Genomic DNA, 26,896 nt, shown 5'->3' on the forward strand with positions numbered 1-26,896 from the left:
ACTTATACCACACATAGCACCCTAGTGCTTTAATAATGCATTTGAAAATCACATGGACTCAAGTTCAAGTGTCACACACACACACACCCCATGATTAAAAATAGTGCAACACTATTAAGTTTCTTCATTGTTTCCATATGAAGTCTCCTGGAAAGATCACACAGTACATTCCAAAAGACTCATGCATGTTACATGAGAGCAACAACTAAACTTGTTACTTTTTCAACCGACGCCCACTCCTTGAAAACAAAGAGCCAGAACATCAGAAACAGAGTTTGTCGTACCAAGAAAAAACAGAGCCAAATATTAAGTCGTGCCTATAAATTTAAGACTGCTCCAAACGATATTTTGTACTTGGCTTAAGGCAACTATAGAAAGAAGACACGACTGCCAACATCCATGTGGAAAGGTGCGTTTGTGCATTGCGGGAATCTGATCCTTTCCCTAATCCTGAATAACAAAGTGCCATTTCAGGTGTGCCTCTGTTCTCTCTCCCACTCCTCTCCTTGCATGCATGCAAGGCTTCAGTGCTTGCACTGTGGTTATCTTAAAGCACAGTTGCCAGTTTCTTCCAAAGTGTGGAACTGTGATTAAATTGTGGATTCCAAACCACAATGTGAAACCATTTCACAAATGTTATACCCAGACTGCAACTTCCTGTTTAAAAGAGAAAAAGAAAAAGAGAGAAGAAATTGTGTTTTAACTGGAAATGATAAGTTGGTTCCAGACTCAATCAATAAAAGTAATAAAAAATCAATGGGGCAAATTAGTAACTTAAGTCCCACTAGCTTCAATGGGTGAAAGCATGGCTAAGTCTCTCTTATTCTGATAGCTTTTGGTTCCTTGGATGAGAGATAAGGGAAGTAAGAAGTACTGATATGAGTCACTTATGTTTTTAGTATTTTTTTCCTCCGGGGGGGGGGGGTAAAGTGTCATTGTTTAGAATGACACTGTTAGAAAGCTGGACAAAGTAGTTTATATACCCTTCATAGCCTGATACTGGAGATAGCATGCACTGATCATATAAGCCTGTACTTGTGTGGAACTGAACTGAATGTACTTTTGGCTTTAGTAAGCTGTGTTTATTGCTGCATAGAGGGCTTGGAATTTAATTGGATTGATGTGTTCAATTGTATGATTAATTGGCATAGGGTGGTTGGAAGAGTAACTTGGTTTTCTTTTGCCTAATTGTCAATCGGATTATTTTAAAATGTGGCATTTGGTACCTTTTAGTTGATTTTCATTTCTAATATTGTATTTCCTGTTGTTTAGAGGGTATTTTGTGAAGTTGTTTACTATGAATTTTCCTTGTATTTTTGCAGCAGACTTTTTACGTGCAATGTTTATTTTCCTTGTATTTTTGCAGCAGACTTTTTACGTGCAATGTTTATTTTGACGCCCTTTTTCTGTTGTTAATTGTGTTTTATAGAATGTGGAAGTCATCTGGTATTTTTTTGTATTTGCTGTTTATCCAAGATGTTTTAACCAAGTTGAAAACTGCTTAGAGTTTAAAATAAGTGGTACATAAATTCTTCTAATAATAGACACAATGGTGATTTTCAGCCTTAGAAAGCAGAACTCTGTTATTACAAAGATCAGGTGTATAGACAATTAATGAAAAATAACTAATAATCAATGATCAACTACATGAACTACAAAGGCCAATACTGCAAAACAGCAAATTGTTATTTGTAATTTTATCACATATTCAAATCTCTCTTTTTCTCCAAAATAATATCAATGTAATCACAGGAAGAAAATAAAGAATAAACACACATATCTAATTTGGGAGTACTTCATTCATATTAACAAGGTCAAATTGGAAGGAAGTTTGTACAGCAACCCCTGTAGATGTATCATTACTGCAATAATTTGTAGCTTTGCTATGTTTTTTTTCAGCAGTAGAAGAGGATGCTTCTATTCCAATTATTCAAAAGGTAGATGCAAGCCATGATTATCCACAAAGGTTTGAATTAGCCTAAGGTCAGTCAACTTATTTTTGTAAAATTTCCCTTCTGGTGTCCAGAGAGTTCACTGACAGTTGGACAGCAATACTTAAAACAAGGTTTAGAGCAAAAATCGGTAACAATTGTTCCTAAATGCTGAGTAGAACAGCCTCTTCTCTAGGTTCTATTAAAAATAATTAGCAGCTGTGGAACTGCCAAAAGTTGGCAATTATTCTCCTGCATGCAGCCGCATTGACATTTTATCTCATTAGAAGACCTAAGGCACCCTGTAAAGTGTTGAGGGTTTATAGCTTGGATTAAAAGATCATGTCATGCACCATTTCCAAAATATCATAAGTAGGATCATGTGAAACCCTTAAACCAATCAGATGGGAAGTTTGCATTATTTCAGGGCTGCTATGCCCCATAGCTGCCAAGTTTTCCCTTTTCTCGCGAGGAAGCCTATTCAGCATAAGGGAAAATCCCTTAAAAAAGGGGATAACTTGGCAGCTATGGCTATGCCCTTTCTATGAAAATGGCCTGCATGTCTGTGTCTTCTCAGCCTGAACTCTCAAGCCTAGGCAAGAGAGCCATCACCTAAAAACTGAGTAGAAGGTAAGATACTGAAGCCATGATCCAACAGAGAGTTAGGCAATAGGCATGCTAGGCCTATTGAAAATCAATAGGCCGAATCATCCCCAACTCTGGAGAACCTACAAGCTTTCATCAATGGTAACTGCATTGGGAAATATCTCATAATGTAAAAATAATATGTTGGATCCAGACTTCAGTAAGTTAGTTACAACATAAGCCTAATTAACTTCAATGGGAACTAAGCACACCTTAGTAGGGATCCAATCCAATATTTATTACCAATTTAATGTTGTCCAACAGCTAACATTGTCCAACAATCATTCTAGATATATCATAATAGTTAAGACAGTGTCCAAAAGATAACAGTATTTCATTCTGCTATATCCACAGAACAATGTTTAATAATCTTAAACAAAAATGAGTATGATTAAGAAAATACAGGATTACCATATTCTAAGTCTACCCTAAGGACCCTAGTCTTTGAGGGTTTGACTGACATTATTTCTAGGCAGTTATTCTGTGGCAATAATGTTGTCTCTTAAAATACTTGAAATATAGCACTGTTGCAATAGAAACCCATGGAACAGAAACTTGTGTTATTCATAAAGTGAGGTGGGGTAAGCTTTACAAAGTTACACAGAAAATTTTGAGAGATAGGTCTGGACAGCTGTGACTTGCTTAGAAGCTAAGTACTACACCAGTGTTTCCCAAATTTGGGTCTCCAGGTGTTTTTGGACTACAACCCCCATCTCCCAACACCTGGCCACAGTGATCCATGCGACGGTCAGCTCCAGGCTTGACTACTATAACTCGCTCTACGCAGGGCTGCCCTTGAAACTGTCCCAGAAACTCCAGCGGGTGCAGAATGCTGCAGCGAGGCTCCTCACAGGGTCCCTGCCATGGGAGCATATTCACCCAGTGCTCTACCAGCTGCACTGGCTCCTGGTGGAGTATAGGGTCAGGTTTAAGGTGCTGGTTTTGACCTTTAAAGCCCTATGCGGCCTAGGACCCTCGTACTTACGGGAACGCCTCTCCTGGTATATCCCGCAGAGGACCCTAAGGTCCATGAATAATAATAACTTAAAGGTCCAGTCCCTAAGGGCCAGGGCTTTTTCAGTGACGGCTCCAACCTGATGGAATGCTCTGTCCCACGAGACTAGGGCCCTGCAGGACTTGATCTCCTTCCGCAGGGCCTGTAAAACAGAGCTATTCTGCCTGGCCTTCAATTTGAATTAGCTTGATCCTCTATTCCCCTTTCCCTTTCCTCTTCTATGAAGAAACCCTTTCTGGGAGCCCACATTTAAATTCTTCCCTGGCCAGTTAGCCCTGGTGATCAGTTGGTGTCTACTGACTGGGTTTTTTATTTTATTTTTATTTTATTATTGACATTGATGCTGCATTTTATGTAGTATTTTATGTAGTATTTTATGCTGTTTATAAGTCACATTTTAATCAATGCTTTATATTTGCTGTTAGCCGCCCTGAGCCTGATTTTTAAATCGGGAAGGGTGGCGTATAAATAAAAAATTATTATTATTATTATTATTATTATTATTATTATTATTATTATTATTATCCCTAGCTAGCAAAACCAATGGTCAGGGATGATGGGAACTGTAGTCCAAAAGCACCTGGATACCCATGTTTGCAATACACTGACCTACACCAAAGAGTGTGGGATGTGCTCTGTCAAGATTGGATAATCCCCAACAAGATGATGACCATACAAAACACCATATTATACAGCCCATCATTCTGCATGGATAGAATTGCCAAACCCATTCAATATGCCTCTCCTTATCCAGAGATAAGAGAAAGTGACATTCATACCTCCTGGACCTACGTGTCATGAGACAAACAGCACATAAATGATAGAACCAATAGTGTAAACAAAATATTGCAAATAGTATTGTGTGTAATTATACTGGGGGGAGTACTTTGGGTTGGAAACTACGTATTTGTTAACTTTTTTATATAAAAAAGCAATATATTTCAAACAATGTGCAAGTGTAACACTCAAATAGGTGGTTAAATGCACACGTGCACCATTCATATATGAGCATTACAAGAGTGGCATCGAAATCTTTCAATAAATAAATATCATTTAACCCTTACAGGTTAGTTATGCCATTTGCTGAGTTTAAAATAAACACGCAAAACGAAAACTCTTCCTTTCAGGCCTGCTGAAATGCAAGTAGCAGCAGCAAATGATCAGCCAATTTATTGCCCATGCCTACACATGTAAACCATTAAACCACAGCTTTCTCTGTACTTACCGGTAAATATCGCCAATTATCACATAAGTCTAAGCATATTTGTGCTGCTACCGTGTTTCCCCTTTTTTAAGACACCGTCTTATAACTTTTTTCCCTCAAAAAAACACACAGTGGCTTATTTTCAGGGGGTGTCTTTTTTTAAAAAAAAAAGTGCTGGTACAACTGGGACCCACTGGCTCAGGATGCTCGGTGCTCTCTTCTGCACATTGCTGGGCGCGTTGTTGGCGCTGCCAGTTCCGAGCGCCTGCAGGGTGGGGTGGGGGTGGCAGTGCTTTAAACCCCCAACCCTGTAGAAAGCAATGGAAGTTATGGACTGTAACAATCCTTAAGAGGCGCAGGTCTTAAAAAACCCCTGGTATCACCCTTGAAGCACAGCCTTCCAAAGTCAGGGGGGAATAGGTCTGTTTAGACAAAGGAAAGGATCGGGGGTGATTCTGTGCCCTGGGACCCACAGAACTACTTTAAAAATCCCAACCTGGGGGGGGGTCAAATAGTGAAGCCCCATAGCCCTGTAGCAACAGAAGGCACATTCTGAAGCACCCGAGCTGTTCGGTTCCATAAAAAATCCAGGAATTGTAAAATTAACAACAATAATGGGGGGGCACTCTATCCAAAGAGTTAAGAAGGAATGGGAAAGTGTTGAGTTATATATGGAAAAATATGGAAAGGAAAGTTAGTTAAAGATAAAAAATAAATAATTATCGCAAGGGGAAAAATAACATCATAAAGGGTAATAATATTAAATATAAAATAGACAACACAACAGAAAAAGCAAGTATATGACTAAATGAGATCGCACAGGAGTGAGGGAAGTGGGGAGAGAGGGAGGGGGGTAAGGAATGGAAGGAGGCAATGGTTGGAGGAGGGTATAGGGGGATGAATTAAAGGAAAATTAAGACTGAGAAGCGCATGGTTTTTGTTTTTTAAAGATGCAAAGGCTTGCAATCAGCCAAAGTATAGAGCCCAACTTCTAGGAGACTGCGATCTACTTGCGGATTTATAAACTGGAGGTGATCTACCCCCGTTATATTGGTGTTCAGGTCAGAGTTGTTTTTAGAGAGAGGAAATATCCCATTTTTGAGGTTAAAGTAAAAGTTCCTGACCTTTTTTTTATAATGAGGAAATGCTGCTAAAACTCCGTTCTTCATTCCACGAAGGGGAGAGGGGGCGGGGCCGGGTGCTCAAAGACAAAAGAAATGGAAAAGGAGATAGCGATCAAATCCAGCCTCGCATTCATGCAGCCGTCGGGAGAGGCAGGGGCTGCAGCCGAGTGCTGCTTCACAAACAAACGGGGGAAAGTGCTTAGAACCCAGAGAATCCAGCTGAAAAACACGAAGCAGCAACAGCAATTGCACACACACCATCCCAAGCCAGCACAGTAACCAAGTCCCAAAAGCAAGAAAGGACTCAGCAAACACTGCTGCGGCCGGCGTTGCTGCTGCTGACTCGGGGAGCTCAGTGATCTCTTCCGCACAGCGCCTATCACTATGGCTTATTTTCGGGGTACGGTTTATATTTCTCAAATGCTTAGAAATGCTGCTATGGCTTATTTTATGACTACGCCTTAAAAAGGGGGAAACACGGTAGGTCTCTAATTCCCTTCAACCCTGGCAACTGTGAGAACACATGATTCGCTGGTAAGTTTTATAACATAAGCAGTATTCTACGGGTGGGAATACTGTCAAACCTATGTTTTGCTACTGTTTATGTTGGTTCACTGCTGGAGGCTGCCAGGCTGCATGAACACAGCACGTTTCAGCTCAGAAGGATGTCTTGCCACTGCAGTATTACTTTGTTTGAAAACCAGAATTTATATATGCTCTAATTAGCTCACAGTTGTACAACATACTACACTTGGAGGTGCTCTAGAGTTGCACAAAAGGCTTGACTGCAACTGACACAAATGTTTAGAAAACAAAAGAGCTAACACAAACGTGACAGCATGCACCATTCTGTCAAGTTACATGATGCTCATGGGCCGCACCAAACATATATGCTGGTCCTTTCCTTTCAAAATAGCATGATAGTGGAACTAGAAGCCCTTGAAGACTGAAGCACAGAAGGGGCAAAACGATTTCGCTCAGCTTCACTTTAGCAACACATGTGCTTATGATCATCATAAATATGAATGAGGAGGTCAGAGACTGTTCGTGATCTCTGTTTTATGTTAATATTGCTGCACACCTGGAAAAAATTCATACTACTGCCCTCTTAGCATGCTTCCACATATAATGAAGCTGTCCCTAAGCGTCCAAAGAGAGGTCGGAAGATATTTCACAAGATGAGATGTGTGGGTCTCATCAAAACCCAGGAAGTATTTGCTCTTTATGTGTCTGTCAAAAATATTATTAGCTGATGGAACAGGAAGAAAATGACGTCTTAATAAGCAGTAGAGGAATGCAGAAAAGAAAGGTAATTTAAAATCACCATATATAAGAATGAGATGTCCTTCAGACAAAGGACACAAGGAGTCAAGAGTCCATCATGAAACTTTGCATGTAATTGATGGATCTCAGAATATAAAAATGAGCTTCCTTGGGCTGTGCATAAATGTAATCATTAGCAACATCTTTACACACATACAAAATTCACTATTGGGTTTTAAACAGCTAGGCTAATGGCAAACACAATCCTCATTGGAGTTAACTCCCAATCATCACTGGATCCACTTGAAAGGCACAAAACGTGCCTGTTATAATCTGCATTTCTGCATCTTGCCTCGATCAGTTTCAACTGCAGACAGTTCCAAATGAGCTATAAAGAAATAATAATGGCTGCTAAGAATACAGTGGCAAAGGTTACTTCTTAAAACCACAGAGTCCTGGAATAAAGAATGTAAGTGTATAAGAAAGAAGTTGTGGGATCACATGTCTCCTGAACATTATATTATTTATTCCTGCCTTTCAACCAAACATATCAAGGTAACGGTGTACTTAAAACTACATAATACCAAGTATAAAGTGCAGACTAAAACTAAACTAATATCTGGATTAGGTGTAAATTTGATGCCAAAGCATCTCGGTTCTACTCTGGGTTTACATACACTGCTGCAAGATCAGAAGTGATGTAGGATGAAAGGCTTGGCAATTTCAAAGTTTTTTATTTTGTCTACTAAACACATGTAAAACAAACATGCTAAATTAGATCACTCTCCGGGGCATCAGGGGGGAAAAAAATCCCAATTTTCCAATTCAAACTTGTACAGAAAGCCTACATCAGTGAAGAATCAGGATGATACAGTGTAACCACTACTTCCTGAACATGAAGCATGGGTTTCTGTACGTTAAGGGTAAGCAATGTATAGTCTGCAGGTTGCATCCAGCTTGCCAATACATTTGTTCCACAAAATCTTTCTTCCATAAAATACCTGAAAAAAGGCACATATTATGGCAGACTTATGACCTGTTACTAACTGTTGTTGTAGATGATACACAGCAAGAACAAGGCTATACTGCAAGATCTTTGATTATGCTATGAGCAGCCATAGTGATATAAATGTGTGCTCTTGCATTCTGATCCGTCTCCTCTTCCACAATAAACAACTGTTTTGCATAGAATGTCATCTCCACCAGCAACCGTGCAACTCCAAAGGTAAATCACAGGCAGTGGTGGGTCACTTGATGGCCTGCATCACAGCAAGGATAGCAGAACATCAGCTTGCAGGATAAGGCAATATCTATTTTACAATGTCCAGATAATCGCTAGCCCAATTCTTCCATAATGTAAGTAGGGGAACTTTTTTTTAAAAAAACAACAACAACCTCCATTTGCTCTTCATATTGCAGTTATCCCACACATGGCTCAAGTATGATTTACTCTGAATCAGTGCAGCATTCAAAATTCACCTGGCACATTTTGCACCTAGCTATTGGCCACTTGCAACCAAGTGAAGATGCCAGGATGGCACCTGACATCTCTACCATCTGGAGGTGCACGCCTGGGGATCCTTGGATCTTGACTGTTTTCACACACTAGCAACACAACCTGTAGAATACTATCTGTTATATTTTATCTGCACAATCAGAATGGATTTCAGGAACCAACGCGACTTTTGAGCCACCTGGCAAAAAAACTGCAATTCGCCATTCCGTTTTGGCGATTGCAACCCTAGTTTAAGGAGCCATTTGCCACCCAGCTTACATATCTAAATTTCTAACCCTGGTGCAGCCCCTGTCATATTCAAGTGGTTTGAACCGTACTACATGATTTGGAGCCCCCAGGTCCCTTCCTGCCCCCTACCCTCACAAACCCCTAACCCACATGTTTTTGTGGCTGCTGGCTTTAATAGTAGCAGCAGATCTCACCCCTTCTCCAGTGCCTGACGCACTGCTATGTCCACCACACAGCACACTGGCTACAAGTGGACACTGGAAAGGTAGTTTTTCAAATTACTAATGGGGATGTTCCTAGCTCCTGAGAAAAAAAATATCTGGTGCAATGCATGACAGCACATCACATACCACGAAAGGGTGCAGGAGGGAAATACCTCCCTCCTTTTCTCCCTTCTGCTTGCTGTTGCCAGAGTTGCAGGAGCCAGGAAAACCAGGAGGGAAGTGGGCTTGGGGGGAAATGGAATTCTTCTGCAGATCAGATTTAAATGTGAAGAATTTAGGGCAATTGTTGCCAACCTTTCTGAAACAGTGGGCAAATTTGGATTCTTTTAAAAGAGTACAGTGGGCACCAGTCACAAAACAGCTGTCGTGGAGGGCGCCGTAAAACAAAATGTACAATCCTGGCATCCGATAAAAGGTTGGCAGGTTTTGTGGGTGCCTTCAATGTAGGAGAGGGAATGCAAACAGGAATTGAGCAGGAAGACCAAACAGTCTCTCATGCATTGTGGATTTTTGGTGGAATATTTACTGAGACCTTTTGTAGGTCTCAGTAAACAACTACCAGACTTTTAGAAGACATCTGAAGGCAGCCCTGTTCAGGGAGGCTTTTAATGTTTAATAGATTACTGTGTTTTATTTTTCTGTTGGAAGCCGCCCAGAGTGGCTGGGGAAACCCAGCCAGATGGACGGGGTATAAATAATAAATTATTATTATTAGTGGTAGTAGTAGGTACCATAGGAGGCACTGGCAGGCAAACGAGAGCCTATGGGTGCTATGCTGGCAACCCCTAATGTAGGTCAGCACGATCCGCTCCTGTGACATCTTTTCTGAGCCAGAAAATGCGTCATCCACATCTCTATTCAAATTATCCCATCCTAAGACCTCATGTATCATTTCCCAGTGCCAAGCACTGTGATTTCGGCCCAATGGGTGAAATCACCCTATTGGGTGCTAGTATGAGCACATCCTATCTTTAAAAGATCATTAGAATAATAGGATTATAGAGCTGGAAGGGACCCAAAGTTCATCTAGTCCAACCCCAAGCAATGCAGGGATATGCAGCTGTCCCATATGGGGATTGAACCTGCAACCTTGGCATAGTCAGCACCAGGCTCTAACCAACCATGTTATCTTCCCCTGAAGGGCACCACCCTGCAGCTGGTAATCTACTAGCAGGAACTACAGCTGCTGAGAAATGAGCACCATTTCCTCTCATCGCTTTCCCATCCCAGACTTCTATCCCCCACCTATTTTTTCATTATTTATCTGGGTTCAAGGTTTTGACCCTTTTGAATGTGTTTTATTTGGTCCATATAAAAAATATAGGACATTGGAAGAACCCACACCTGAACAACATATCCTGATTTGTTTTATTTTTCATGTGAGATACAATGCCAGCATTTCCCGTTTTAAGTCGCTATTGAAGTGGAAGAGCCAGTAGCTTAAGACATAGAAAAATATTCACCAAATCAATCAAAATATAGCAAGTTTGAGGCGGAAATGGAATATTCAGTGATGCACAGAAACCACAGGTTTAATGGCAGACAGTCAACTGAACAAATTGCAAGCGTAGGCAATGCTTGCATGAAGCCAAAATAATTATGCACAGTAGCCATTATTTTTTTTGCATACCATACAGTCTAGATATCCTCTATTTTGGATGAATATCTGTAAATTATTGGCAACAGTTACCACGTCTGCTCCCTTTTGATAAAAAGCTAGATCTCATTTATTTGCTTATTACAAGTTATGCAAATATTTCACAAATAACTTTCAAGAATTTGTTCAGGCTGATGAGGTTTGATATCCACCAAAGTATTTGCCATGTGATGTGATGCAATGCAAGAAAATCAAAGGGGAAAACCAAAATACGCATGACTCTCTCAGCAAATTCTGTATGGAAAGAAGAAAGCCTGGAAAATGACAATGTCAGTAGAACTAAACACAAGTCTGTACTGTGATTTCACTTCTCACTTTATTTTGTTTAATTCATTCAGTCCTTTCCACAAGCTCATATTTCTAAAGTATCTGAAGTACATATTTAGCTTGCACAAGTAGCAGAAATGTGCATGGGGAAATTGTGCAGTTTTGCCAAGCACTGAAACAACCTAACCTTGTTCTGAACCTTGGAGGTTGAGAATGTATCTTAACTGGATGAGAAGATTTTGCTCCCTCCACAAAATGAGCCATAACTCCACCTTTCCCTAACAGACCCTGGGTGTTTACTCGTCAAATTTTCCCTGTTCTCAGGATCTAGAAGTACAGAATTGTTCAATGGCCAGTGACTTTTCTATTGACCTTTCTCATGCCCAAACCATGGTAATGTGAAGGTTTGCAAGTTAAGGCAGGGATGGGGAAGTGGATCTGCCTGATGGACTAGATCCATACCTCCTCCCACCTCACACAAACCAACTTTTGACAGCTGGAGGCATGGCATTAGGTGTGGGGCAGGTAGGCACGGCTGGAAAATAAAACAGCCACACAGGCCAGAGCTGGATTAATCAGGCTCATTTGCCAGAGCTTCTCCACTCATGAGATAAGAAATTTCATTTCTATGAATGGGCCATGCCTTGGGCAGTGCAGCCCACATGCAAACCACTTAATGACAGGACAACAGAGCTGCCACTGGGTTTGAGAGAGAGTCCGGCAACCTAAGGCCCATGGGCCACAAGCGACCCACGGGGGTCGTTTAACCAGCCCATGAGCCACCCCCGAACCAAGCTGCCCGCTCGGCGAGTCCCCACGCGCTGTGCTAAACCAGCACAACGCAGTGCGGGAACTCACTTCTGCTGTGCCAGAAATTGCATCTGCACATGCACAGGTGCCGAAAATCATGTCTGAGCAGATGCAGATGCCGGAAAGTGCGGCAAATCTTGGTAAATCTTGCTGGCCCCTGCACTAGTGGCACCTCCAAGTGACCCCGGCCACATCACAAGCCAGCAGAAGCTGGGATAGCTCACTCAGTAGAGCATGAGATCTCAGGGTCATGGGTTTCAGCACATTGGGCAAAAATTCCTGCATTGCAGGGGGTTGGACTAGAGGACCCTCACAGTCCCTTCCAACTCTACAATTCTATGATTCTAAGAAGTTTACACAGCATGGGGCTGCTGCACTATGACACTGATTTAGAAAACCTCTAAACTATTTGCAGTTGGAAGTGCCGACTTAGGGAGGCCCATCACAACAACCTTTGAAAGCCGCTGCTCTTGGCAATTCAGACAGCATGAGACAGAGATCAAATGTTTCAAGAAAGCACAATACTGACGTTACAACAAAACACTTTGATGGTTGAGCTTTGAACTGAACTTACACAACGTTCTATATTTAATTCCTCTAATGGAGAACCTAGATTTCTAGGAGATTTAGCATGCACAAACTCCAGATCTCTTTAGAGATTAAATGCCTAATAGAGTCCAATACTTCTTCATGCAGCCCAGCCTAGTTTTCACCATCAAGTATTTTTGAAATGGGTTGGAAACTGACAAGTGACAGATAGAATTATGTTTCAAAGTGGGAAAAAACTAAAACAGCATATTATAGAATAGATCAAGCAATTTCACAATGAATTCTGAAAAAGCTAAAGTTACAGAACAGAAACTTCCTACTGTACCATTCTGACAAAATTACATAATACTCTTTATCTTTGTCACTGATTTAGCTCATATTTGAAGATATACACAGATCCTATTAACTATTATTATGTACTTAATACCTTGTACATAGAATTTAAAGCACAAGAACAAAAGCACTGAGTGTTATTACAGGGAGCTTGCCATGTAAAATTGAACACGGAGAGAGGAAACAGGTATGGGATGAAATGGAAGAGGGTAAATAGTGGAATTCAGTTCAATATTTAAGGTTAGTCTCAATAGGGAATGGAGACTGAAGGGTTAAGATCAGGGGTCAGCAAACTTTTTCAGCAGGGGGCCGGTCCACTGTCCCTCAGACCTTGTGGAGGGCCAGACTATATTTTTGGGGAAAATATGAAGCAATTCCTATGCCCCACAAATAACCCAGAGATGCATTTTAAATAAAAGGACACATTCTACTCATGTAAAAACATGCTGATTCCCAGACTGTCCGTGGGCTGGATTTAGAAGGCGATTGGGCCACTTCTGGCCCCCGGGCCTTAGTTTGGAGACCCCTGGTTAAGATATATATATATATATATATATATATATATATATATATATATACAGTATATATATATATATATATACAGTATATATATATATATACACTCATACATGGGGCTATTTGTGCTCATGACGGAAATCAACCCTTTCCTCTATGTCCAGTTCCTCTTAAGACACCACAGTTATGACTCATCCTACTGAAAAGGCCTTGTTTCTCAGAAGTATTATCTGCTCTATACATGGCCTTTCTAGGAGGAAACCTTCAAAGACAAGTACTTCCCGAAGCATTGGCATCTACCTGTTTGAGATTTAAACCTTTCTCAAACTGCTACACCATATCCCAACTCACATTATCCTATTGGCATTCAAGAGATATGGGTTACTTATGGCCCACCAGATATTGCCACAAGTCACGTCATTCCTAATCACTCCCCATACTGCTGGGGGTTGATGGAAAACGAAGTTCGACACCATCTGGAGCGCAACAGGTTACTCATCAGTGGTTTACACTGCAACTTAGAAGTCAATGTGATTGAGTTTAATTAGGTTTATGACAGTCTTAGTAACAGTCAGAATGTAGCTGGAAGCAACACTTTATACATGGTTACAGTATCAAGATTCCTTTGTGTGCAGCTAGGTTTAAATTATGCCATGGTTCTCCTGTAAATCAGAACTTTCCAAACTTTTCATGTTGGTGACACACTTTTTAGGCATGCATCATTTTAGACATACACCCCTTTCCAGCCCCAGGAGGAGTGAGCGGAGCAACACACCCACACACTGCAAAGTGACACACTAACGTTTCATGACACACAGTTTGGAAAGCTCTGCTGTAAATTGTGAACATCTTTCTGCAGCTTGGGGACTAAACGTTCTGCTGCTCCCCTGGCCTGTACACCCATCTTGCCTACAGCGCAATATAACGTTCAGGGCAAGGACCATAGTTCGGTGGCAGAGCACATGCCTTGCATGCAGAAATGTCCCTAGATCAGTTACTGGCACCTTCAGATAGGGTTGGGAAGGACTTAAAACACCGAAGAGCCGCTGTTAGTCAGTGCTGACAATAGAAGAATGGACAGTCTGACTTAGTATAAGACAGTTTCTTACATTTCTAATAAAATGATCAGTTGAAATGGCTGTCTGCCTTCCTAATTATCTGCTCACATCCTGGGTCACTTCCTTGTTCTTGTGGAATGCTTCCTGGCAGTACAATTGTGGCAGTTGCGTCCCAAGGTCTTCAGATCCCCTTTTCCTAGCGATTAATCTATGTTCAGGGTTGCTGTAGAAGGTAGCAGACTCTCCTTCCTTGGAGGTTTTTAAGCAGAGGTTGGATGGCCATCTCTCATGGATGCTTTGGCTGAGATTCCTGCATTGCAGGAGGTTGAACAGAATGTCCCGCGGGGTCTCTTCCAATGCTACAGTTCTATGATTCTATAATTCTATGATCCCTCCTTATCCTCTACCATGAATATGCAATGTGTCATCAAAATCAAATGACCTTTTTAAAAGGGTGTCGGTTCACTTCTTTACCACGTGGAAAAGCAAAAAGGAAACCATACTTCCTGTATGTGTTCATGGGTAGGTAGGTACCATTTTCAAAATTGTTCAGTGAAACCAGACAGGTTTCCACTTTAAGAGTACAACTAACACATTTTTAGGAGGGAAAAGTGGAGGGAATTATTTTGAAGGTAAAGAGAAACATCTGTCCAGCTGCAATGCACGTCAACAGAAAAACAAAACAAGGCACATGCCTGAATTACGGTGACTCAATATGCTTAAAAAAAAAAACCCTAAACATTCTCTTGTTGATTTAGGTTTGGATTCAGAAGCCAAGTGCCATTAAGCTAGAATCCTAAAGACAAGGAATTAAGTCCATTACATTCATAGGAACGTATAATCAATCAATAAATGAGTATAATGGAGTTAAGCTATATACAGAATGCGCAGATCGATATTTTAATGTGCAGATGGTCTTAATGTATGTCAGTTCTTAATTGGCCAGAAGTATGAAGCCACCGCCATGCCAGGCCCCAACCCGACTGTCAAGCTTACATGGCAAACTGGATTAAAGGAGTCTCCATTTCATCTGTCATGGCTTTGCTGGGCTCTTCAGATTCAGAAGATTCCCTCCAAGGGCAGCCAACATCACTCCTATGTTACAGAACCAAGCAGCACACGCAGCTCTCTTCCAACCAGGTCTCTAAATTTCTGGCATTACTTTGCCTGAAGATGACTCTGTCACAACTGTCGCTACACTGCTACGCTAAGCGGTACCACAACCAGGGATGTTAGGGGTGGGGGGTAGGTTAGTACCTCTGGTGGGGGGCATGTTGTGCTCCTTCTGGAGTAGTTTGCCCACCTTTGGTCTCCATCCTGCACTCAGCTCTCACCTATGGCTCCTAGAAGCTTTCAGCATGTGACAGCGGCCACACCTTGAGAACAGCTTCAACTGGCCAGCTAAACCAGGTACAGGTATCCAGTGGGTCTCAAACCCTCAGTAAGGTAGGGACCTCTTCTCTATGAAATATGGCCCTGAATGGGCTGATCCTGATTCCTCTCACCTGTGTTAGGCAGAGATGCTATAATTATGGAGAGAAGCAAAATGCCCTGATGATGATCTATGCCTGAACTGAACAGCATTTATTCAGTAAGTAGATCCACTGAAGTTAATGGACAAGACTAACTGAGCTTTTAATTAATTTCAGTGTACGACTTGGTTGATTACCCCCTCCCACAGAATCTTGATTTCCAGTGGGTGGTTCCAAAGCTACTCCCTAGATCCAACTCAACTTCTTGAACAAAACAGAAGGGCAGCCTACAAGAAAGAAGATTCCACCTAAACATTAGGAAGAACTTCCTGACAGTAAGAGCTGTTCAACAGTAGAATTTGCTGCCAAGGAGTGTGGTGGAGTCTCCTTCTTTGGAGGCTTGACAGCCATCTGTCAGGAATGCTTTGATGGTGTTTCCTGCTTGGCAGGGGGTTGGACTGGATGGCCCTTGTGGTCTCTTCCAACTCTATGATTCTGTGATTCTATGATTCTGTTTTTTAAAAGAGTGAAAGTTGTGTTTTTTCACTTCCAAAGCCAGCTTTTGGGGCATGGCTACAGTTATGCTACAATCTTACTGAAGCTAAACTAATCTAGGTTTGTTGCCTAGATGGGAGGCCACCTGGACACTTTACAGACACTGTGTCCCTGACTTCCATGGAGGAAAGTGGACTATAAATAAAATATAATATGTAAATGCAAAATCTGAAAGTTAAGACCACACTTCTGTTCCTGTCTTGCTTGTGCAGCAAGGGGTTGTTGTTGTTTTTGTTTGTTTTTTTAAGAAAAATTAGTCAGGCACCTCAGGATTTCAAAGAAAACATAAGAGAAGACATGAGCTGTGAACTAATGAACAGTGTTCTTTATCTTCTCACAGTAACTAACATTTTAAAAAAAGGAAAACATGCTGCTTTAGGTGCATAAAGTTGTCATTACAAGCTGTAGCCTTTCCTAACAGGCGCTGTAGCTTTACTTCTTCCATGAAACTATTGCAGCCATAAACAATTACTCTTGGCAGCAAGCAGCAAAGGCCACAAATTGTTGTTCGTTGTTGTTGTTCTCAGAGACGCAGCCATTCAGCCAATGATATTAAACAAATCTCCTTACCTAAAACTAAGAGTTCCACTTCCAGAAACAGAACAAAGTCTGAGAAAATAAGGCACTAAAATACTATACTGTAAAAGCCATGGACTCCTTGAAATTTAAAGAGAATATTGTTACTGTAAGCCAAGGGGAGGGCAATCGTTTTTTTGCCTGTCAAGGGCCACATTCCATCAGGGAAAATATGTCAAGGTCTGCATGCCATAAAAGGGTGGAGCCAAACTCAAGTGATAAATGGAGCCTGAGACAAAAGAGTTCTGGATTAACTAACCCAGAAAAAAATATTGGCCTTCTTTGATGTTCACCATGGCTACCTCAGATTAGAATTCCCAATTCTGTTCAGGTCTGCTTAGAAGGAAGTCCCACTGCATGCGATGCATTTACTTTCAATTCAATGTCCAGACTTCTTTTATTAGTATTAGTATTTGCTTATTTATTTATACAATTCATTTGTAGACTGCCTATTCATCCAGTTCTGATCAACAAACCAATGCAGCTCAATCTATATCAATGTATATTTCTCAAACAAAACACTAGTCTGTTCAGTTGTTCTGAAGGAGAAGAGGGGGAGGGAACCATGCTCAAAGGCAAGGAAAAATAAGAAGGAAATAATAAGAAGGAAGAAGGGAATTCTGATGGGACAGAATGAAAGAAAGGGCAACTTCAGAAGATATAAAATGAGGTTGGAGGGGGGCATATCAGGCTCCAATGCCACAGATTGTAATACCTGTGTGTGTTACATGTTCACATAAAAATACCAAACACCCACAAATACTTGGAAAGCAGGAATATGCACATTAAGATAACAAGCTATTGGCATATCTGCAGGGAGAAATGTAGTGAAAGTGGAGTTAATTTTTTGGGGGGGGGGATATTTCTGATCCTTCATACAGCTTTCTCCAGGAAATGAAAATTTGTTTCTGAGCAATTTGTTTCCCAAAGGGGGAAAAATCTTGTTAAACCTCTATGAAATTAGGAAACGGGGGCAGAGAGAGGGTCTTGTATAATGTAATGTACAGGATTACAAAGCAACGCACATGTGCTTCAGACTTGAATTTCAGCTTCTAATCCCACCATCTGTCCACCAGTTGTGCCCCCCCACACACACACACGCAAACTAATAAAGATCTGAGGAATCTCCAAAATGGACAGATAAGTTGTGTTATTTGAATTGCAATGTTTTGCTACTTCAGAGCATCCAACACAGTAATTGCATTCTGTCTGCAAATTAAGCTATAGGAGCTGACATTTGCCACTGGCTAAGGAAATATTACATTGGTTCCTAAACTATATGAGACAAATAGATATTCTGTGCATTGGCTCTGTGTTTCAGGCCTGAAAAGGAAAATCCAGACATTTCTGGCAATTATATTTCCAAATGTAGGAAGTGTCTCTTGGTGTTTGCAAAACTGGTCCATTCTCCACCCTTGATACCTTGAGAGTCCAATCCTATATACGGTATGTTTACTAAGGAGGAAATCCCAATAACTGGGACCTACTTCCTAATACGGGTTATAGCCTTTGCCTAATAATTCTCAAGTTGTTACCATCAACTCATTTTTTAATTCAGACCTGTCCAACTCAGTTACCAACTTCAGAATGCTGAACTCCAAGTTTATAGCATCAAACAATATGAAAAGGAACTAACAGCCTGCTGCTCTCCACAACCTTTCTCTCAGAGCTACCAAGATCCCAGTTCACCCTGCACATATTTCTCTGATGAAGATGAGGGGATGCACCCTGCTGAATGTTGACAGCTATTGATAAACAATATATAAGTACATGGAGATTTCTTCTGACTCCACTGAACTAAAAACACTACCGTATCATCTGTCACAACCTGTAACCATCAGTACGAAAACAAAAGGTCCAAGTCTTATAAAAGTCCATTTTAGAAAGAAAAGCACCCACCACCTTCAAATTCTCCAAAGATCACATCCAACCCATTCTACAAGATGAAGTTTTGGGGGAATTATGCAGATGAAACTATGTTTGCAATGAAAAAGCAAATACAAATGTATTTAGATCACAGTGTTGATGGAGTCATCAGACTTAAAGGAGGAGTTCTGCCTTGTGCCTGCATGTAAGGATTGCGGATCCTTGGCGTTAAGGTGTTGAGGATCACCATAGTCGATTCCTGCACATTAGACACCATCTGTGTCGAGGCGCGTGGGAAGCAGGAGTATCCAAAACCTAGCAGAATCTCTCCCAGGCCTAGACGGCCAGCTTTCCCTGCCCCCTTCTCTCTCTGAAGGAATCTCCCCTTTTGCTCTCTACGCAGGAACTTAACTTTGAAAAGCTCCAAGCGGCGACGTCGCCCCAACCTCCTAAAAATAACAGCCGGCGGAAGAAAGCACAGAAATAACCACCCTCGGGGGAAAAAAGAGGGGAGGGGTGGGGAACCAAAGGCGTGAAGCGGCGTCGCTGCTGTCAGTGAAGGAAGCATCTCCTTAGTTAATGCAGTGACTAAACGCTAAATCTGGAGCCCAAGATCTGGGATGGGGAGGGGAAGCAGGAGAGGGAGGGAGGGGAGGAATGCCCACACAGCCCTTTACGCGGAAAGATGGAGAGGCAGAACTCCTCCTCCTGCCCCCTCCTCCCCGCCACTTACAAACCAAACTCTGGAGTGGGCGGAATGGGGTGGGTGGGTGGTGCCGGGGGGCAAAGCATCGCAGCCTCTTCCTCTCCCCACCCCCGACGTCCCAAGCTACTCCCATCCGCGCTCGGGGATGGGTTGGGGAGCCCCCTCGGCTGTTAATAAGTCATCCCAAAGAAAAGAGGTGGGCAACCCCAAATCCTGCGCGCCGCCCCGTCTCGATCACACGCACGCACACCCCTCCCCACGGAGGGTTAGTAAGATCAAGGAGAGGCAGCTATCTTGGCACAAGGCGATCCGGCACCCCGAGCCCCCCAGAGGCAGGATAGGAAGCGACTGCCTGGGCTTCTCCATCCCCACCCCCACCCACCCCCCACCGCCACCCTGTCGCTCCCAAAGACGGAGCCACTAGTTGATCGCTCGTGATGGCCAGGCAAGACTCGAAAGTGTAACAAGTCTGGCGCAGTCCGGTCCACGCCGGCTTAGGAGACGGCGGCTCTTCCTGACGCCTGTCACAGTTGCCCAAGAGTTGGGCCGGTCCTGCCTGGGGGGGGAGGGGCCGGACTCTGCCCGATCCTCTGGCGCCTTCGGTCCCGCAGGCAGACAGATCGGATCGGAGGGGGTGGTGCTGTTTATTCTCTCTTTTCTCTCTATCTCTCCCTCTCCCCCACGCTTTCCCTCTCACCTCTTTCAGCTCCTTAGCCACGTCCTTCAGGTCCCCCAGGACTAATTCCAAATCGTCCACGATGATCTTGATCTGCTCCTTCACCTTGGCTTTGGAGGCTGCCGGCAGCCCTTCGGCCGGAGACGACACGGACGACGAGGTGGCGGAGGAGGAGGTGGTCCCCTTGGACTTGGCGGACATTCTTCGGTGGGGAGCGCCGGGGAAGGAGGAGGAGAGCGCGGCAGGCAGGCAGGTCAGGAGAGCTGGCTGGCCCTCGAGGGGCCACGGCGCCCGTCGCCGTCCCGCCGCTGAGGGGCCCCGGAGCTGGGGCTGCTACTGCCGCTGCCACTGCGGCCGCTTCTGCTGCCTCCGTGCCGGCTGCCCATGTTGGGCTCGGGGGCCCAAGGCGGCGGCGGCGCCGTCGTGCTCCGGGCGTGCTCCGCCGCTGCCATCAACGCCCCGGCAACTGCACTAGTGAGCGAGGGAGCCCGGGCTGCAGGCAGGCGAGCGGACGGGCGGGCGCTGCGCCTGCGCCTGCCTGCTGCCTGCTTCCCTCCCTCGCCGAGCGACACAGACATGCAGGGCGCTCCGCTCGCCCAGGAGGCGGGCGGGGAGGAAGAAAAAACAACAACCCCGCGGGGCTTTTTCCCCCCCTCAGAGCCCTCGCCACATGCCTTCAACCCACAAATCCCGCCTAATCCTCCCGACGGCGAGCGGCGCTGGACGGGATGTTGCACGGAGCGCGTGGGGGGAGGGGGAGAGGGGGAAAAACACGAGCGCGGCTCTTTCTCAAACTGCCTCCCGCCTCTGGTGGGAAACGGGGGGGGGGGCTTGCGCGCGCGGGCGCGTGTGTGTGTCGGCTCTAGAACCCACCCGCCCCTTGCGACGGGATGGTTTCGCCCAGAGTCACTCTGGAGAGGCCTCGGGAGACTGTTCATTTCCTCTGGCGACGACGACGCGGGGAGAGGTGTAAGTGCGTAAGGAGCCATGGGAGGCGGAGGAGGGAGGAGGCAGCGATCGTCCCTGCACAAGACCCGCTGCTTCCAGCCCGCGTGTTGCTGGGTTTTTTTGGGGGGGGGGGGCTCCGGCCTCGCTTGCTGCGCGCACTCCCCGCTTCGATCTATTGGCTGAGAGCATCTTGCGAGTGGATCGGCGCGGTGCGGAGGAGATCGCAAGCATCGCAAGCTCCCTTCCCGCGTTTCTCTCGCGGCGGAGAAAATCGGGGGGGGGGGGCGAAGAGGGGAAATGTTAGACTTGGCGCCACGCTTCTCCGTTTCCCCCAGAGGGGCGGCCAGATCACGGGAAGAACTGCCTCTAAAACTTCTCTCGATGCCAATGCCAGGATCGCAAGGCAACAGCTCTGCGGGGGATCTCAATGGCCATTACCGGTATTATTAGATCCCTTAGAAAAGAGGAAGGGAGGGAAGCAACTGCTACGGTACTGGAACATGTGCAACAAGGGCGTAGCCAGGGGGGTGCAGCTGCCTCCCATCAAGCAAATAAATAAAAATACTTAACTAACTAACCCAATTGTGTCTCAGGTAACTCTCGGCTCTGCGTACACACACACACACACACACACACACACACACACACCAGCATAAAGCCTGCCCCCCCCTCCTAAATAAATCCTGCCTGCACCCATGATTTGCAAAGAAATTGCGGAACAGGGCGAGATAAAGAAGACTCAAGCGTGGGCAGGGGGACAAGTTGCCCCCCACCCACAAAATCAAGTGAATAAATAACCATTCTTAACTAAAAGCAGAAGTTGTAGAAAGATTTTGACAGATATTTTTTCCTGAGCACTCAAGGTAATTCAACTTTCGTTGAGACGTTTCATACTGAATCTGCAGGCAACGCCAGGCAGAGGTTGATGACAGGTGGGTGTCCTGCCCCCCCCCACTAACACAAATCCTGGCCATGCCCTTGGACTGTAGGAGCCAACTCTGAGGGGTTTTCATCCCCCCTAAAATATTTGAGGGGGCCACCCCCCCAGTTGATGGGCATTGCCATTCAAATGGTTTGTGTGATCAATTATTTAGGATGGTGCTTACCTGCCCCCCACCCCAATATTTTATTCAAGTTGGCACCCCTGCCATAGACCCAGCCTTGAAGGCTGGCCAGTAGCATTCTGTAGGTTTCAAATGACATTTTGGATTCCTATAAGGAGCCTTTTCAGTGGAATTCATAAGGAAATACAGGCTGCTGCGGAGGCAACAAAAGTAGTAACTAGTCTTGATAGTAGCCAAGGGAAATGTTAGCAGGAAGCCCCTGTGACGTTACCAGTAATTCCTATATGTCCGAGGTTCCCAATGTGGGGCACACGTCCCACAGGGGGGCAATTTGATTTTTAAGGGGGGGCAATTTGAGAATGAGTTATTAACAGTTAATGGTCTTTTAGGCCTCCTCCACGTGAATAGGAGTTCACTTTTTGAATAATAAGAATTATATGTCACGGGAGGGGGGGGGCATCAGGATTTTAGAGATGCTTAGGTGGGGCATGGTAAAAAAAAAAGGTTGGCAACCACTGCTATATGTGAACTATAAGTGGGGGGAGGGATAAAAAAAGTTGGCCAATGTTAAAAATGGGTAATATAAAAATTGGTGCTATATAACAAAGGAATGGCAAATGAGATGCCACCAAAAAAACTGTGAGGAACATCTGAAGTGCTCTGATGAGAACTACAGAAGGGAAACTAGGAATCTGTGTGTGCAAAGAGGACGGATACAAGTGGACAACAGGACAACAGCCTCCAGGAAACTGGATAAATACCACAAGGAAATAGGACCTGGACAAAAATGAAATGAAACAGCTGTTATAGCAAGATACGAAAATGCAATGCAGAAGTTTGCTTCTATCTTAAAAGTACCAGGACTTCAGAAATTCAAGGAAATTAGGGGGAGGGGTCGTTTATTCAGGTAGATTCCTCTGTGGGGTTCAACCTTTTCTCCAAACATAACAAGATGTGTGGGCAGTTGTCAGAGAATTACCTTATAAATGATTGTATTCAATTTCATCACAAAATCCTGGAGAAGGGTCTTAGCTCAGTGGCAGAACACATCACTTGTATGCAGAAGGTCCTTGGTCCAGGGCTGCCACATCACCGAAGCTCCCACCACTACCATCCCTTCTGAATTTCTGAAGACGCACAGAAGAGTCACTACTTTTCAATGTTGAGAATACCGAAGAAAGCTTCCTATGTTCCTAACAAAATAGTTCTATTCAGACAAGATGGCTCAGTAACCTGCACCTTACCTGATGCAAAGAGCAAATTACTAAAATATTACCAACATTAAAATTTTATTGCCAAATTCTAGGTTTTTTACTCTTGCACAGTCCTAAGTGGCATTTTGGAGAGCAGTGGCTTGTATTGATTTGTAGTAAAACTGACTGTAAAAGACTCTTCCACAAGTCTGCTAGGGATCGTATATATTTTTTTTAAAAAAAGGTTACAATTGCATAATTTTGGTTCTCAGCAAGAGTTAGTAGATTTGCTACACTGCATTTGCAGTCATCTTTAAACAACTATAGTCATTCTGACTGCATCTAGTTGCCCGAAATCCCCCTTGGAAACTAATTCCATCATTGATAATCCAGACGTATGGCAATCAGAAGTAAATCCCACAAAGACTTCAATCCTTTGCACTTAGTTAAAAGTAAGTCCTACTGAACTCAGTAGAGCTTACTTCTGCATAGGATAGGATTTTGCTGCCGCTTCAGTATGGCTCTTTCCCAAGAAAGTATGAATAATTGGGTACAATTCTCCTACTGACTAGTATATTTCAGTAAATGACTCCCCTCATTATAGAGCTGGTATACACACACATACAGAGACAGATGTGCATATTTCTGTGGCAACCTATTATTCTATCTTCAAATTTCAAGTAGCAATTTGAACACAAAACAGCCATTGAAAATTATCTGTTGATCAGTTGACATTTCTCTGATGCGCTCGAAAGATCTTTAACCTTCCTGCAGATTGTCTTGCAAAAGGTGACAGAAGAGTCAGAACAGGCAAAAGAAAGTACACAGTACAAAGTTTAACTTTGTGATTTGCCCCCACAAGTTGTAGCGGCAGCTTTAAACTTGTATGGCTTTGAAAGAGGATTAGGGAAATTCATGGCGGATAAGTCAGCGGCTACTACCAGTAGCTATGAGGGCTGTGTTCTGGCTGTGTGCCAGAGGCAGGATGTCTCTGAATGCCATTGGATTTGAATCACAAGTGAAGAGGGATCACCCATGTCTTACTTCAGACTCCCCCCCCCCCCAGGACCCTGTTTGGCCACTGTGAGAACACAATGCTAGGGCTAGATAGGCCTTTTGCCTGACCCAGCAATTTCGTTATTGGGTTCTTCTTTAAAGTATCAAAAAGCTCACCCAAATAATCTAATGAACACTCGTTAAATATATCTTGTACACAACATACCATTCACAGCTGTGGTCTCATTAGCTTACAGGACCTAAGCTAAGCAAAGTTACTGCTGATCAGTAATTGGATGTTTGAGACACTGGTAAAGTAACCCAGCTGATGAAGTGTTCGTTTCAGTAGCTTCTTAGTTGTCACTTTTACAAAGCAAGAATCAATACTGCATCTTGCAGCAATGCTAATGAATCATGTCGCTGCCAGAAACTTTTTCTGAAACCTGCATGTGCGTAAGCAACAAAAGCTCCCTGTCTTCTATGTGGTTGATTTTAAAATAAAATAATTATTTTTAAAATGCTTTGGAGCAGTGCACGGGACTTCACGATTGATCATGATATATACTGGATTCAGTGCTATTTCTCTCGAAAAAGAGGTGCTGGAACTCATCATGAACGCCTCCCTTGTTCTCTTATAATGGCAATGGCACCCACTTCAGAGGTGCGAGAACTGAGTTCTGGCTAGTTCCAACTGACAAAAAAAGCCCTGATTGTATTAGAATTATTAGTTGTGAAGCCCTGCAATCTACTATATGTATAAATTTTCATATAAGGAGTGGAAGCAGCCATTTACTTATTTTACCACACTTTTATAGCTATTTCTTGCATCTCTACTGAAAGACCCACTCATCCTGGCAGAAGGTAGAGGTTTTTTATGCAGTAAAAAATTACAATAAAAAATCAATAAAATTCCACAAATAGGAGTAAGAAAGATCACTGTATGAAACTTGCCAATGGATATTCTTATATTCTTGAGCTATTTAGCACCATTAGGTAAGTACACTGAACCAAAATGGATCTTACATTATTTAAAATGAAGGAGGGTAATTTTTGTTTTACTAAAAAGGCTGCTTTGAGACCTAAATGGTGAAAAGTGGGAAATATTTTTTTAAATTTTTTTACTAATAGCAGCAATCAGGTTTCCAAATGCTATTTGAACAGGACACAGCTTCACCTTAGGACAAAGGTAAAATCTCAAAATACAGGGGGAGTAGGTAAAAAAATCAAAATAAAGGATCCCTGGACAGTTAAGTCCAGTCAAAGGCGACTATGGCGCTCATCTCACTTTCAGGCCAAGATCCACAGACAGCTTTCTGGGTCATGTGGCCAGCATGACTAAACCGCTTCTGGTGCAACAGGACACCGTGACAGAAACCAGAGTACACGGAAATGGCATTTACCTTCCAGCTGCAGCGGTACCTATTTATCTACTTGCACTGGTGTGCTTTCGAACTGGTAGGGGCAGAGCAATGGGAGCTCACCTCATCGCAGGGATTTGAACTGTCAGCCTTCTGATCAGCAAGTCCAAGAGGCTCAGTGGTTTAGACCACAATGTCACCCACATCCCTTTTACAGGGGCAGCACCAGAGGGTGGCAATGGCAAAATAGTCCCTTTTTAGTTGAATGCATTCCCCCAAGACGCCTGTTTGGCACTTTGGCATAATTTCACCACAAGGCAAAGACATTTTTGTTTTCCCAGGCATTGGGCAGCAAAAATTGTATGATATTGCACTGTGTTGTGTTCTTCTTCATATGCTTATGTGATTTTCTGTAGGGAGCGGGTGGCACTGTGGTCTAAACCACTGAGCCTCTTGGGCTTGCTGATCAGGTTGTCGGCATTTCAAGTCCATGCAACAGGATGAGCTCCCTTTGCTCTGTCCCAGCTTCTGCTAACCTAGCAGTTTTTTCAAGATGTCTGCGGACAAACGGTAGCTCCCTCGGCCTGAAGCGAGTTGAGCGCCACAACCCCATAGTTAAGTTTGACTGGACTTAACCGTCCAGGGGTCCTTTACCTTTACCTATGTGATTTTTCTCATTTGTAGTTTTATTTATTTTGGTTACATGTTAAGGGATCTGTTATTTTGTAGATTTTTTTCCTGATTTGATTTTGCTGTAAACCACTCTGAGCTTGTACAAAAGGCGAAATGTTAAAACATCTAAATAAATACTGCAGACACAAAGCACTTGAACTCACATAAGAGACCACAAGATATAAAAATAAGTGTTTCATCGTGGTAGCCTTAAATAATTATAAGCATTCAAAGACAAGCCCAGAAGAATGCCTTATCAACAGTTCATTGACGGGAAATCTTGACAACTCGACACAGAGCATCAGCCTAATATATTAGTAAAACATAAATATCCCTGAGTTTCTAAAAGTGTCAGGTTTTTAATAGCTTATGTTGGAGCCTGAAGGGCCATGAATAGATTAACTCTGTTATTTCCCAGCTTTTAAAATCTTAATACCCTATCATAAAATATACACTGAAACATCTGCTTGGAAA

General features: G+C 43.3%; 1 protein-coding gene across 3 annotated transcripts in view; it reads right to left on the minus strand.

Moving 5' to 3' along the window:
- Positions 1-21,707, minus strand: part of PRR16 (proline rich 16) — a 120,422-nt gene extending 98,715 nt beyond the window's left edge. For 2 of the 3 annotated variants that reach the window (XM_088652625.1, XM_088652624.1), the window contains exon 1: positions 20,213-21,707. In XM_088652625.1, the coding sequence (XP_088508751.1) occupies positions 20,213-20,392 (180 nt within the window). In that variant the 5' untranslated portion in view covers positions 20,393-21,707. The remainder of the gene's footprint in view (positions 1-20,212) is intronic. The other variant, XM_088652627.1, reaches the window with a different exon arrangement.
- Positions 21,708-26,896: the final 5,189 nt, after the last annotated feature.

This window comes from Zootoca vivipara, chromosome 10 (assembly GCF_965207765.1).
Source record: "Zootoca vivipara chromosome 10, rZooViv2.hap1.1, whole genome shotgun sequence".
NCBI lineage: Eukaryota > Metazoa > Chordata > Lepidosauria > Squamata > Lacertidae > Zootoca > Zootoca vivipara.